The sequence below is a fragment of the Paroedura picta genome, chromosome 16 (genome assembly GCF_049243985.1).
Source record: "Paroedura picta isolate Pp20150507F chromosome 16, Ppicta_v3.0, whole genome shotgun sequence".
In the NCBI taxonomy this organism is placed as follows: Eukaryota; Metazoa; Chordata; class Lepidosauria; order Squamata; family Gekkonidae; genus Paroedura; species Paroedura picta.
The window spans coordinates 7970877-7984113 of NC_135384.1; the positions used below are offsets into that span (position 1 = coordinate 7970877).

The 13237-nt window shown below is 50.5% G+C and overlaps 1 protein-coding gene across 2 annotated transcripts in view; it reads right to left on the minus strand.

Moving 5' to 3' along the window:
* TTYH1 (tweety family member 1) overlaps positions 1-13237 on the minus strand; it is a 44370-nt gene that overhangs the window by 22834 nt on the left and 8299 nt on the right. For both annotated transcript variants that reach the window (XM_077315621.1, XM_077315622.1), the window contains exon 2: positions 12032-12204. In XM_077315621.1, the coding sequence (XP_077171736.1) occupies positions 12032-12204 (173 nt within the window). The remainder of the gene's footprint in view (positions 1-12031; positions 12205-13237) is intronic.

A 13237-nucleotide genomic window follows, 5' to 3' on the forward strand; every position in this document is an offset into this window, starting at 1 on the left:
AGAGAACTGGTATGGAGGGAAAGCTTTAGGTTCCTCTCTTTGCAGTCCTGATCCAAGTTGGGTTCCTGGGTGCCTGAGATACGATACACCAGTTTGGCTTGACAAAACTCTAAAGGGTAACAATAGCAGCAACTAATTTTTAACCAGGCATCCCCCCCAGGGCAAAACGAGGACAGCGATTTACCAGAAAAGAGCAACAGCACTTTAAAGATGAACAAAATTTGTGACTCACGAAAGATCGTACCTGCCACAAATTTAATTAGTCTTTAAGGTGCTACGGGACTCTTGCTCTGTTCGGCTGCTGCAGGCAGGCTGATGAAGCCCCAGGCGTGCATAGATTGTGAGGTTGGGACTCTTTCCCAAAGAATCTGGTGCACGAACAAGGTGGTGCAGCGGAGAAAACAGGGAAGAATCACATAGGAGACACAGTGGCAACACGGGAAGAAAACAGGTTAGGAAACCCGGCGCACAGCACAAAGATGCACTGGGGGGGACGGGGGGCGGCAACAACCAGCAAAACATCTAAGCTCCTTATGGCAGCTGGCCGGGGATTGGAAAGGGATTTGCACGGAGAGGCAACAAGGCCCTGTAGAAGGGATGGCACAGGAGAGAGACCTGGTCTCCCCCCAACTCGCCTGCCCTCTCTCCGTCATTCCGGATTGGTCCGTCTATCTGATGTTGGATTCTGACAGCAAGCGTTCACCCATCCACCCCCCTAGCTTGCTCCTGCACTGTAATTATGAAGCACGCAGGGTGGGTAATTATACTCTTTCTGGTAATGACAGAAGCATGCGGGAACCAGCTGCAACCGAAACGGACTCGGATTAACCCAAGAGAAACCAGAAATGCCAGTCCCCCCCTCCTCCTGCCCCGGTCCATCTCAAGAATGGACCCATCCATTCACCTGAGGCACTTGAGCATTCAAGTCCAGCTCCCACATGACAGCTGGCTTTTAAAATAAAACACCGAGAGTTAGTCATTTGTACAGGGCTGTCCACTCCTCAATCCATCCCGCCCCAACGGAATTCAATTCACTGGCACGTAAAATAGGCCCACGACAGTAAAATCAATTAATCATTCCTTTACTTAATTGAAAACTTTTTACTGACTCAGAAAGCGTTTCCAGTTCAGGAGGCACCAGATACGTTTTCAGGAAAATGGCCGGTTTTTAACCAAAAAAAACACAGCCTCTTATTAAAATCATGAACGGCAAGCAACATTTTGGAAGAAGTTTTCTGCCTCTTTTTTATACAGGAGGGAATGCCTCTCCTAAGATGCTACCTCCTGTAACGAGTCGACAGACAACAAAACAAGAAGGCAATTTTGCCTTCAGACGTTCCTCTTTTATTCACATGCAAATTCTGAAAAAAAATTAAATGTCTAAATGATTGATAAGAATTAATTCAACTCATTCCGATTTCCTGAATCGAGAAGGTTTATTTTTATGTTTGGATTTGTTCCCCACGCTCTTGGCCGAGGCTGGCTCACAGTGGCTTACAACTGAACATCAATGTACGATCATTTTAGAGGGCTAACAACCATAAACCATAAACACCCCATAATTAAGACAATGCCCCAAAGAATAGCAGCAGAGATTTAACCTTAACCCTTCTCTTCCCCAGCAGCAGGCTCTGGCTCTGCAACCTCCTTATCAGCAGACCCCATGCTTCAAGCAGGTGGATGGGAGATGTACGAGGTCTTATATCCAGACATCAAGAGAGAGGGGGGACCCAAGGATCTTCCTGCTCTAGCCTTAACCAAATGCCTGGTGGAAGAGTCTTGCAGACCCTGTGGAACTGTGATAGCTCCAATAGGGTCCTCAGCTCTTCCAGGAGCTTGTTCTACAAGGTAGGGTCTCAGGACCAAGAAGGTCCTGGCCCTGATCAAGGCCAGGTGCACTTCATACTTGCTCTGCAGGGGACATAGGGAGATAAGCAGTCCCTCGGATATATGGGGCCCACACCGTGAAGAGCCTTGAAGGTCAAATCCTTGAACTTGATCTGGAACACCACCAGTAGCCAGTGAAGCTGCTTCAGCGCTGGCTGAATGGGGCCCTCCAAGATGTTCCTGTGAGGACCCTAGAAGCTACATTCTGCACTTGGAGACAGCTATCGGCCTGGTCTCCCAAGGGGGTAAACAGCACGTTTTCTGAATGGGAAAATGAATTCTTCTTTCATGCCATCAATGTTGGGAAAAAATAACTTAACACTGACTGGTATAGTGAGCAATTGAGCTAGTGAACAATTTGTGGGTCATTAAACAGGATTCATTTGTAGGGCAGATACAAATTACACTTGGAAAAAACCCAAATCTTTCCTTGATTTAGGAAGGATTTGTGGGCTGGCTACAGACACAAGAGGGGGAAGAGCCAGCTTTTTGGGAATTCCATTTGGGAATTTCTTGGAGATTTCGGGTGGAGCCTGGGGAGGGTCGGATTTGGGCAGGGGAGGAAGACCCTCTAAAACTGGCAGTTCCTCCAGCACCACTGGTCTCCATCACCTGTAGATCAGTAGTACCTCCAGCATATCTCCAGGCTCTACCCGGGGTCTGGCAGCCCAAGGTGTCTTCCCATCCATCCATGTAACCATCCCGTTCTCTCCCAGGCCTTCTGCCCGCCCCCTCTAGGCTCTGCCTCTTTCAGTCACAACAAGCCCTCTTTTCCTCCTTCTCCCTAAATCTCATTTCTATGGCAACCACCTCCCCCTATCCTCCTCCTCCTCCTCCTCCTCCTCCTCCTCCTCCTCCTCTTATAGCCTCACAGAGAGGCAAGACCATTCTCAGCATAATCATGCTTTTTCATTTCCCAGACTCAGGGATGAAGGGATAAAAAGCACAGGGTTGGTGGGAGGTGGGGGGAGAAGGGTTTTGGCTCCGGTCCCACCCCTCTGCAGACCCGCTAGCTCCCATTCTCCTCCTAGAGGAATCTTGGCTCCCGTCCCACCTCTCCTTTCACCCCCTGGGGTCTCGCCCCATCGGTTTCCGAAACTCGCTCACAGCTGCTGTCCCCCATGCCCAACGGAGGTTCAAGGGGGACAAAGTTCTCTCCCTCTGCCCCACTTGGCTCTCTTGCAAATCCTTGCTTTCCCATGGGAGAGACACATCCCTCTAGTCTACCTGGATGAACTAAGAATGAAGGAAGAGGAGTCGTGGCCCAGGACACGGGCTGCCTGCTGACGGTTCCTGGCTCATACCTAGGAGAGCAGGTAGAAGGCGGCAAGATTTTCTCTCCCTGGCAGACAGAACAAAACAGAGTTCGACGGGCCAATAACTCGCTCAAAGCAGCCTGAAAACTCACACCTCTTGTGCTGTTCTCATGCTTTTCAGTGAGGATAAGAACTCTGCATTCCTGCTCAAAGTCACCAGCTCTCCCCGCCCCTTCTAAGATGTTCTGGCTCCACGGACTCAGCTGGTGTCTCTTCCCTGAAGAGCAATTGGCCGGTCATTGCCCTGCGCTGGTTTCTGCGGCTGCAGACGGGTGACATCTGCCTGCCGGACCCTTCTTGCCCATCCAGCTGGAAAAGTTATTTCTCCCAGGGCTGGAGGAATGAAGCTTCCACGTGCTAAAAATATGCTTAGCCAGCCCACCCCCCCCACCCCCCTGCACTATGGAGAAGAAAGGGACCCCCCCATAGGTCATCCGCCTGGTGTGTGGCTGCAGTAACACTTCTGCACGCTGTGGTTTTGTGATGGCAGGGTCTGGATGTGTGTCGAGACAAGATGTAAAGGGTTATTGTCACCGGCGGTGGAAACTGCCGTCGAGCCATGATTACGGAACCCTCGAGGTTTGCCAGGCGAGGGGTGAACAGAGAAGGATCGCCATTGCCTCCTTCTGCACCGCAACCCCGGTCTTCCTGGGTGGCCTCCCATCCAAATTCTCAACAGGGCCGAGCCTACCTAGCTTCCGAGATCTGATGAGATGGGATTAGCCTAGACCACCATAATAATCGTGCGCCGTCAAGACGCAACTGACTGGCGACCCCTGGTGGGGTTTTCAAGGCCAGAAATAAGCAGAGGTGGCTTGCCGTCACCCTCCTTTGTAGAGCAAGCCCAGTCCTCCCTGGTAGTCTTCCTCTAACTGTGGCCGAGCCTGCTGACGTCCCAAGCTCTGATGGGATTAGATTCTTCAGGGCGATCTACACTACACTCTCACCGTGGAACCAGCACCCTCCCCAAATGACGATGCCCAGGATCCCTCGGTGTTCCTTTTTGTGGTGGTGGTGGGGAGAGTGCCATCAAGCTGCCATTCACTCATGGTGACCCCATATGGTTTTCAAGGCCAGAGATGTTGAGAGATGGCTTGCCATTATCTGTCTCTGTGTAGCAACCCTGGACCTTCTTGGGGGTGACCTATCCATGTGCTAACCAGGGCTGACCCTGCTGATAAAATGGGGATGGACCTGAGGGAAGGGGACAGGAGTTTCAAGGAGGTCCAAAGCCATAGGCTTTACCCTCCCAATCATCCATTGGAACTGACCCCTGTAGGCCGGAGATGGGGTATCATTCCAGGGGCTGGCATCTCTAGACAATATTGGGGGTGGGGGCTAGCTTCTGCTTTACCTGGCTCTGCATCCCCATGGATGCCTCCAAATTACATGTCAGGGGATCCCATCGCGAATGTCTAACGCCGTGTGTAGTTCGGCTCCTTGCGGGAAGCCATGGGAGTTAAAACTGGTACGAACTGGATAGGCCTGTGTAGAGCAGATGTGCTCTGAAGAATCAGCAAGGCGGCAGGCTGAATGGCACAGAACGAGCAATGAGTGTTCCATGGCCTGAGATAATTCCAGCAACCAGGGACTCTGCAAGTACCGGGAACGAGAGAGCTGTCATGCGCTAACAGCTACTGACTGCTAATTAACAACCGGGCCGGGCCGCTAACGGGGCAGCGCCTGGGAAAAGGGACTCGGCGTGTTCTGTAACTTTCTAGATGTGACGGGAGAGCGGCAGTCCTCAAAGGGAGCCAGGAGTGGGGCTCCGATAACAATCCAGGAACACGGCACTTACAGACAACGGATATTGCTCGGGCAATTGGAGATTTAGCAGCCCTTGCAGCCAAACAGAAGCAGAGCCGCCGCTGCACGAGGGACTCGTAATCCTCCGGCAGCGACGAACTGATAAGGATTCAATAAGAAGAACAATAAAACTTCCTTGAGTACCCTGGCTATATTCCTGAAAACTGTGCTATGGGAAACAGCTCCCTCAGAGGTACGGATAATACTGGTCCTAAATCAGGGGCGCCAGCTATAGATGGGCAGCCCAGAGGGAGAATCGGAGGAACGGGGACAAGCTCTTTGGCAAAAAAACAAAACAAAATAGGAGTGACGTCATTGAGTCAGAGCAAAGCTCTAGGGATTCACCTATCATACGAGCCATCTCCAGTCTGGGTAGCTGGCAGAAGGAGTTAGGACAGGGGTAGTCAAACTGCGGCCCTCCAGATGTCCATGGACTACGATTCCCAGGAGCCCCTGCCAGCATTCGCTGCAGTTTGACTACAGTTTGGGCTGCAGTTTGACTACCCCTGAGTTAGGAGGTTGAGGGGTTCTGTTGTTAACTGTTGATCAGTATTGTGTTTTTATAATTGTATTTTATTATGGATACACTTTTATTGTTGTGAACCGCTCTGAGCCCGTACGGGGAGAAGCAGTATAGAAATTTAATAATAATAGCTATTCTTATAATAGCATCATAGAAACATAGAATTGGAAGAGGCCACCCAGGGTATCTAATCCAACCCCCCACTCAATGCAGAATCAGCTGAAATCATCCATGATAATGATCTGTCCAGCTGCTGCTGAGAGCCAGCTTAGTATAGTGGTTAGGGGTGCAGACTTATAATCTGGCATGCCGGGTTCGATTCTGCACCCCCCCACATGCAGCCAGCTGGGTGACTTTGGGCTCGCCACGACACTGATAAAGCTGTTCTGACTGAGCAGTGATATCAGGGCTCTCTCAGCCTCACCCACCTCACAGGGTGTCTGTTGTGGGGTGAGGAAAGCCACTTTGAGACTCCTTCAGGTACAGAAAAGCAGCATATAAGAACCAACTCTTCTTCTGCTGCTGCTTGAAGGCCATCAGTGAGGGGAAGCTCACCACCTCCTTCGGCGGACGGTTGTACTGCTGAACTATTCTGATTATGAAGAAGTTGTTCCTGATATCTGGTCGGTACCATTCAACATGTAGTTTAAACCCAATGACTGTGGGTCCTCTTTCTCTGCTACCAACAGGAACCGTTCCCTGACCTCCTCCAGGTGACAACCTTTCAGATACTTAAGGTGTGCGATCATGACCCCTCTTAACCTCCTCTTCTCCAGGCTCAACATTCCCAAGCCTTTCGTCATGGGGCTTGGTCCCCAGGCCCCGGATCACCCTCATCGCTCTCCTCTGCATCCTCTCAATTTTGGCCACTAGCCCACTTTGGTCTTCCCCCCACCCCCGGCTCCTACTGTGGTGGTAGACTGTGCCAGGGGCCTGTTTCCATCTCCCAGCTGCTACATATAAAGATCGATACCCGGAATGTGAGGAGCAATTTTTAAAATTCCGCCATTTTGTATTTATATTCTAGATTGTTTTACTGGTTTTGGGGAGAATGTTTATGGATACTGGATTGTGAACCACCACGAGCCAGATTCTGGGAGTGACGGTATAAAAATACAATCAATCAATCAATCAATCAATCAATAAACTGAACATGGCCCTGGGGTCTGAGCACCTGAATATCCTCACCTCACCCTGCCTTGAATCATGACCCTAGGCTGTCACTCACAAGGGCACCAACAAGTAACCGATGTCCCGGAGAGGTGTGGGGAACAAAACGCCATTAGCATAAGCAGTGTGGCATGTATGTAAAGCACTGGGCCTAGTCGTGGGGCCGAAGCCAACGCTTAGCAACCCCTTAGCAACGGCTTTTTGTTCCTCGCGCCATGGGCCAATCCGCCACCATTGTTGGGGCTCTTTGCCGCGGGAAGGATTTGGAGCCATTGTGATGCGGGGCAGGGTCTCTTGAAGCGGTCCTTCCCCAACCCCAGCCTACCCCAATTGGGGCCAAGGACACAAAGGAGCCATTGTCCCATTGGTGAATGGGTACAGTCCTGGCATGAATGGGAGCCTTCTTTTTGTGGTTGCTGGGCTTGTTCCCAAAGCGGCTGGGAATGGACCCCGATGCGACCCTTGTCAAATCAGGACAGGGATGGGATGTTCTTGCGGGGGGGAGGGGAGGGGAGGGAAGAGTAGGCACTGGGTTTTTCCTACGGAGAAAGTGGGAATATTGGAAAGAGACTCTTGATCCAGACTGGGTTATGGTAGAGATGCTATAAGCAAAGAGACGAGCCCTCTGGGTCTCTCCACCTTTGATCCTCTGTTGTCGGGATTTTTTCCCCAGCCTTGTGGGTCTGGACTAGGGGAATACAATGATGTCATAACTTCGGGAGGGGGATTTCCAGGGGAAGTTGTGGAATTTCCTGCTGGCAGCAGAGGGTTGGCAGTAACGGGTGTAAACTACGTGTAGAACAATATCGGCTAGATATCAGGAAAAAATTTTCAAAGTCCAGGTAGTTCAGCTGTGGAATGGGCTGCCTAAAGTAGGTGGGGAGCTCCCCATCACTGGCAGCCTTCAAGCACTGGCTGGACAGATACTTAGCCCGGATGCTTTAGGCCAGCCTTTCTTGACTTTTTTTGCAGTAAAGAAACCCTTGAAATACTCTTCAGGCTATGGTTGGGACGCAGAGCTGTGGGCACGCTCACCCAGGCTCCTCCCCTTCCTACTGCATTCAGGCCCATCATTGGCCATTTGGGGATGGGGGGAGGTCAACCTATACCATCTAGGTTGGAAAACCAGATTAGAACCATTGAGGTTGGAACATTGCAATGTTCCAGAAGCTAAATTATTCATACAAAATCTAGAGGAAACCCGCGCTATAACACCATTATTGTGTCAGCTCTGCTGGTTTCCAGCACCATTCAATGTGCTAGCAATGACCCCTAAGGCCATTAAGCATTTTAGGATCAAGGTACCCAAAAGACTGCAACCACACATATATACATATGCTCTCTGCTGTTTGTACTGATGGTGACGCGAGCAACTGAACTAGAGAATCAGGTCAATCTTTTCTCACTGCCTATGCTGAGTATATTCATTGGGCTTCCCTATTCCTCCTCACCCTCAGATTCAGGTTAAGACATTATCATTCCAGAAAGTTTTTGCAGGTGAATTGTAACCGTGGATGCCAGTTGTTGGCTGTTTTATAAGTGGATTGCTGCACTGAACTTCTAAAATTCACATTTCAATGGTGACGTTTTTGTTGTCTTAAAATATGCTTTGTTCTTGACTTGGCTCAATGGGTTTGCAGTTCTAATGATTTGGGGTGTGGGGCTTGGTTAGTGGAAAGGTGGTATCCGAGGACCCCGAACAGATAAATGAAAGAGCCTGTGGCATCCGTGTAGTCCTCGTTATCATTCTGCACGTTCAAATTAGCCGAGGATGTGCAGAACAGGGCCCTCTTCCCTTATCTGCCGGCTTCCTTGAAGTCTATTTTTGAAGCGAGGAATCCAGGAATCAAACGGAAGCTCTGCTGAGCTCTTTTGTCTGGGGGAGCCACATCTGACGCTCTCTGAACTTAAAAGAACCTGACACCATGTCTGTTTAATTAAACGCATTGTAAATCTCGCTTGTTATATATGTGTCTGGGTGTGTATTCTTTCTCCTTATAGTTAAGGACAACTCCTGATTTTTGGGGGGGGGGTGTTGCAGTTAATATACATGTATTCTCAGAGGTAATGAAAGGATCCAGAATAGCATAAAGACCGATTGGGAGACCATTTCACCATCCCTCTCTACCTTACAGGAGCAGTGAAAATGATGCACAGCAAACACCGCCTGAAAACACACTTTCTGGAAGGTTGAAAACAGCAGGGTACTTTCAATTCAGAGCCCTGAGCAGTTTCTTGTGGCCTGGAAAGGGTATCCAGCAGGTTAAAGAAAGTTTTGAGGATCCGGAATTCCAGGCTTAGGAACCTTCTGAGACCCTCTCCTTAGATTTTTGGGGAAGGGTCTAACACAGTAAACAAAGAGCAGCATGAGAGAAGTATCCAGACTGCAGAGGAGAGAAAGAGATCTATCAGAGGGCAGCCAGCAGGGCTATCCTCCGCTAGAAGACTTGGGTAGATTATGCACCCGCCTTTTTCTTTGCATTATCTTCAATGTTCCTGTGGCATGGGATCTGATTGAGTGCTGCAGGAAACAGGAGGTTGGACAAGATCACGCATTGGTCTGATCCAGAAGGGCCCTTCTTGGAGTGGCCAGGGGCTGCCACGCTGTCGGTGAGGAAGGGGAGGGGGGTACTTTCCGGCAGCTCCCCCAACCAGCACTTGCCTGAACCCAAAAAATGACCCGTAGGGGCGGCAGGTGCTCTGGTGAGAGGAGATGTGTGTACAGAGGACAGACGTAACTTCGATACAGGACTCGTGGAAGATTCTTTTCTCCCAGAAGAAGAGCATAGCTTCAGTCTCGTTTTACAGCGTAAATCACAGAGTACAAGCGAGCAGCCAGCCGGCTCAGTTGCCGATTTCCCCCGCCTCTTCACGCATCGGGCAAGCAGCTTGCGTCTTCTATTTTTTAAACGTGCCATATTGCCTTGTTTATTTTGTAAAACTGCAATCGTTATTTTTTTTTTAAAGAGAGCTGCAAGGCCGCCCTGCGGATGAGGGGCAGAGGTGGGTTAGTGACATCCCGGGACTGGCCAATTAGTGCTGTGCACAGCCGGCTGCTGCCACGACCTCCCAGAACCAGTTTCCCCCGAGGAAATTGCTCATTTGAACAGAACGCGGTGAGTGTGCTCCTTCACTGGCACGCATCCTAACTTCTATCAGCGGCATGTTGTTAGAAGGTATGCCGTTCCCGGCTGTTAGAGGCCGGTTTCTTTTTTTTGCTTTGGGGGCCACGGGAGGCATTTCAGTCCCATGCCTCACAGCAATGTCGGACTGGGGGGAGGCAACCGAGGAAGGCAACGGTGGCGGGAGACGAGCGGGGCTGGCAGGGATTTTGTAGGAGTGCAAGGCCTGGAATAACAAACAGACAAAGGGGCCTGGCGAGGCAGTGACGGGACAGAGAGAATGGGACACAATTTCTTATTCTCCCCCTGGAACAAGAGGCCCTTTGTGGCTTCAGTTCAGAAAAGGGGGCGGGGTTGATGGGAGATGAATGGACCCCGGGTGTGAGGGGCAGGAGCGACCCATCAGAGGACTGAAAGAAGCGAGGGGGAGGAATACTCTCCCCGGGGGTTAATGTCTGGATGGGGAGGGGGGGGAGGATGCAGAGGAGACAGGTTTGGGAGCCTGGGGAGGGGGTCACAGACTGATGGACTTTCACAGCGACCTTGAGACTTGGAGGTGGGGAGATGGCAAGAATTCCCCTGTCCTGCTCCATTCCCAGGTTAGCTGGCTCAAAGGGGAGAACTAGATGAAGCAGGACCTGCCAAGAGGTCAGGAGAAACAGTTGCCTCGGGCAGTGGATTAAGGAGACATCTTTGAGCAGCCTTTCTCAGCTTTTTTACTGTTGAGAAACCCCTGAAACATCCTTCAGGCTTCGAGAAACCCCAGAAGTGGCGCGATCATGCAGAATATGGTTGGGAAGCAGAACTGTGGACATGCCCACCCAAGTCCCTTCCCCTTCCCCTTCTCACCCCCTCCAGGCCCATCATTGGCCATTTTGGGAGGGTGGAGGGTGGGCTGACATGCCCATATATGATCCTGCCACCCAATCAATGTTTAACAGATTTTTTAAAAAATATGCATTACAAATTAATTAACTCCCACCCATTTGGGAAACCCTTCCAGGGCTGTCAAGAAACCCCTGGGTTTCCCGAACCCCTGGTTCAGAAGGCCTGCATTAGACAGACGAGGAAGTTTTAGACAGCTGTGTAAGGCTCATGCCCATCTGAACGACACCAAGGAAATGGCACCTCCGTGATCGCTCCGAGGAGCAACCACTGGGCAACATACATGTCCGCTGGAGTGACGTTCCCCCATAGCTCCATGGGAGCTAGCGGCAGGCAGGCAATTTTAGGCAGGGCAAGGTTGTACCTCAGGCGTCCAGGTGACTAAGAAAAGCCAGCTCTAAATGTCCAGGTATTTCCCAACCTATGTGTCTCTGTATAATGTACTGGCTCACCTTGTTCTTCTCCCACCTGCTACGGACTTCCTGAGCGGTCTGCCTTCCAGCTACCGGCCTTCCCTGAGAGACCCTGCCATTTCCCCCTCCTTTTGGGGGACCCCCTCCAGAAGGGGCACCATTTCTTATGCCTGTTGGTTGGCTGAGGGGGCTTCAGCAAATGTCCATTTGTGGGAGCCATTGCAATGGGGAGAGGACAGAAGGTGCCGAGATGTAAACGGCAGTAATGATTTCTAAGCCGGAAGCTTTTGGGGTCGGCGCACGAGGATGGCAGGCGCGCACACGGCTTCATCCTCTGTCAGCCCCGTTTGAAAAGAAGGAAAACACCCCTCATGTTCACAAGGATCAGAAATAGGGCAAAGGGAGGGGGAAACGGCAGGGCTTTTCTCTCAGGGAAGGCCGGTAGCTGGAAGGCAGGCCGCTCGGTAGCCTTAGGCAGCCTGTAGCAGGTAGGAGAGGCCTGAGGCGAGCCAGTAAATTATACAGAGCCAGATAGGTTGGGGAATACCTGGAGATTTTGGGGAGGGGAAGCACTTCAATGGGGCAGAATGTCATAGAGACCACCTTCCAAAAGGCCACTTTCTCCTGGAGAACTGATCTCTGCTGCCTGGAGATGAGCTGTCATTCCGGGGGATCCTCAGGTCCCACCCGGAGGCTGGCTGCTCTACCATACTTATCGCCGGTCTTTAGGATGGTTCAGCCTAGAAGCAGAACTTGTGTTTCTAACTCGGCTCATGGTGTTTGGGCTCTGCTAGCAGAGTCGCGAATTCGAGGTAGTCCGTGCATTAGCCTCCCCCCCCCCCCAAAAAAAGCCTGCCATTTTACAGCTGCATCCCGCGCACGTGGAGAATAAGAGAAGACAGAAATTACCAGCAGACGATAACGGCCGCCACGCAGCTCCAGGTGACGCAGCAAACCTTGTGGCTCTTGGTTTCCTCGTCGTCTTCGTTGGTGCAGCAGCAGAAGCGGATCAGGTAGACGCAGATGAGAACCAGGCTGATGGCGAAGCAGAGGCCTGAGATGCTAGCCAGAAACAGCAATGCCTAGGGGTGAACACAGAGATAAAAATGTCAGGCGAATAAAGGGCGCTGCAGAACTCTGGCTAGGAGGATAGTGGCCACATTAGACAAGAAGAGCCAAGCTTTCCTGCTTTGGGAATGTTTCTAGTCCTCATGAACAGGAAGGGTCCGTTGCCTCTGTTCTCTTGATTTTTATTGTATGGGGTTTTCGTTGGGAGATTCTTTTATCGTTAGCCGCCCCGAGCCTTCCGGGAGTGGCGGGGGGTATAAATCCAATGATAAATAGGTAAGTAAATTAATAAATAAATAAACTGCAGAGTGAGAAAGACAGTGTCCCATAGGATCTCGAGCTCCGGATCCCAAACCTTTTTGAGCTCGTGGGTGTCTTTGGAATTCTGATGTCGTGGATGAGCACAAAATGGCCACCATGTAGGGATGCCAGCCTCCAGCCTGGAGGAAAAAAAATCCAGGAAAATCCCTTTCTTCGTCTGCATTATGCTGTGTGTATCTTATCGCTTATTTGAAGTCGATTGTATTTTATACTGACTATACATTGTTTACGGCCTTGGGCTTGTTTCTTTCAAAAAGATGAAATACAAGTATTAAAGATGCATCAATCCTCACTCGGAATCCCTCAGAAAACATGAAAGACCTTCCTCTTCCAGGAAACATTTGATGAATTTTTATGAGGTCATACATATTTGAGTGTGATCTTTCGGGGTTTTAGGCATCGTTTTTTGGTGAGAAGCTTTTTGCTTGCATGCTGTTAAGTTTCCCCCTGGAAAACCTGGAAGCGTTTTGAAAATGTAGCAAACTAGAGTATACAAATAAGAGTCATAATAACAACTATGGTGATATCCAGACTTCACTGGGTGTAAACACTATTCAGCGTGGCAGGATTTAGGTCCAGGTAAACATATATCTATGTCCTCACCTGGATAGCCCAGGTAAGCCTGATCTTGTCAGATCTAGGAAGCTAAACAGGGCCTTATGAGCCCTTCGGATGGGAGACCACTGGGTTTGATTCCCCACTCCTCCTCCACATGCAGCCAGCTGG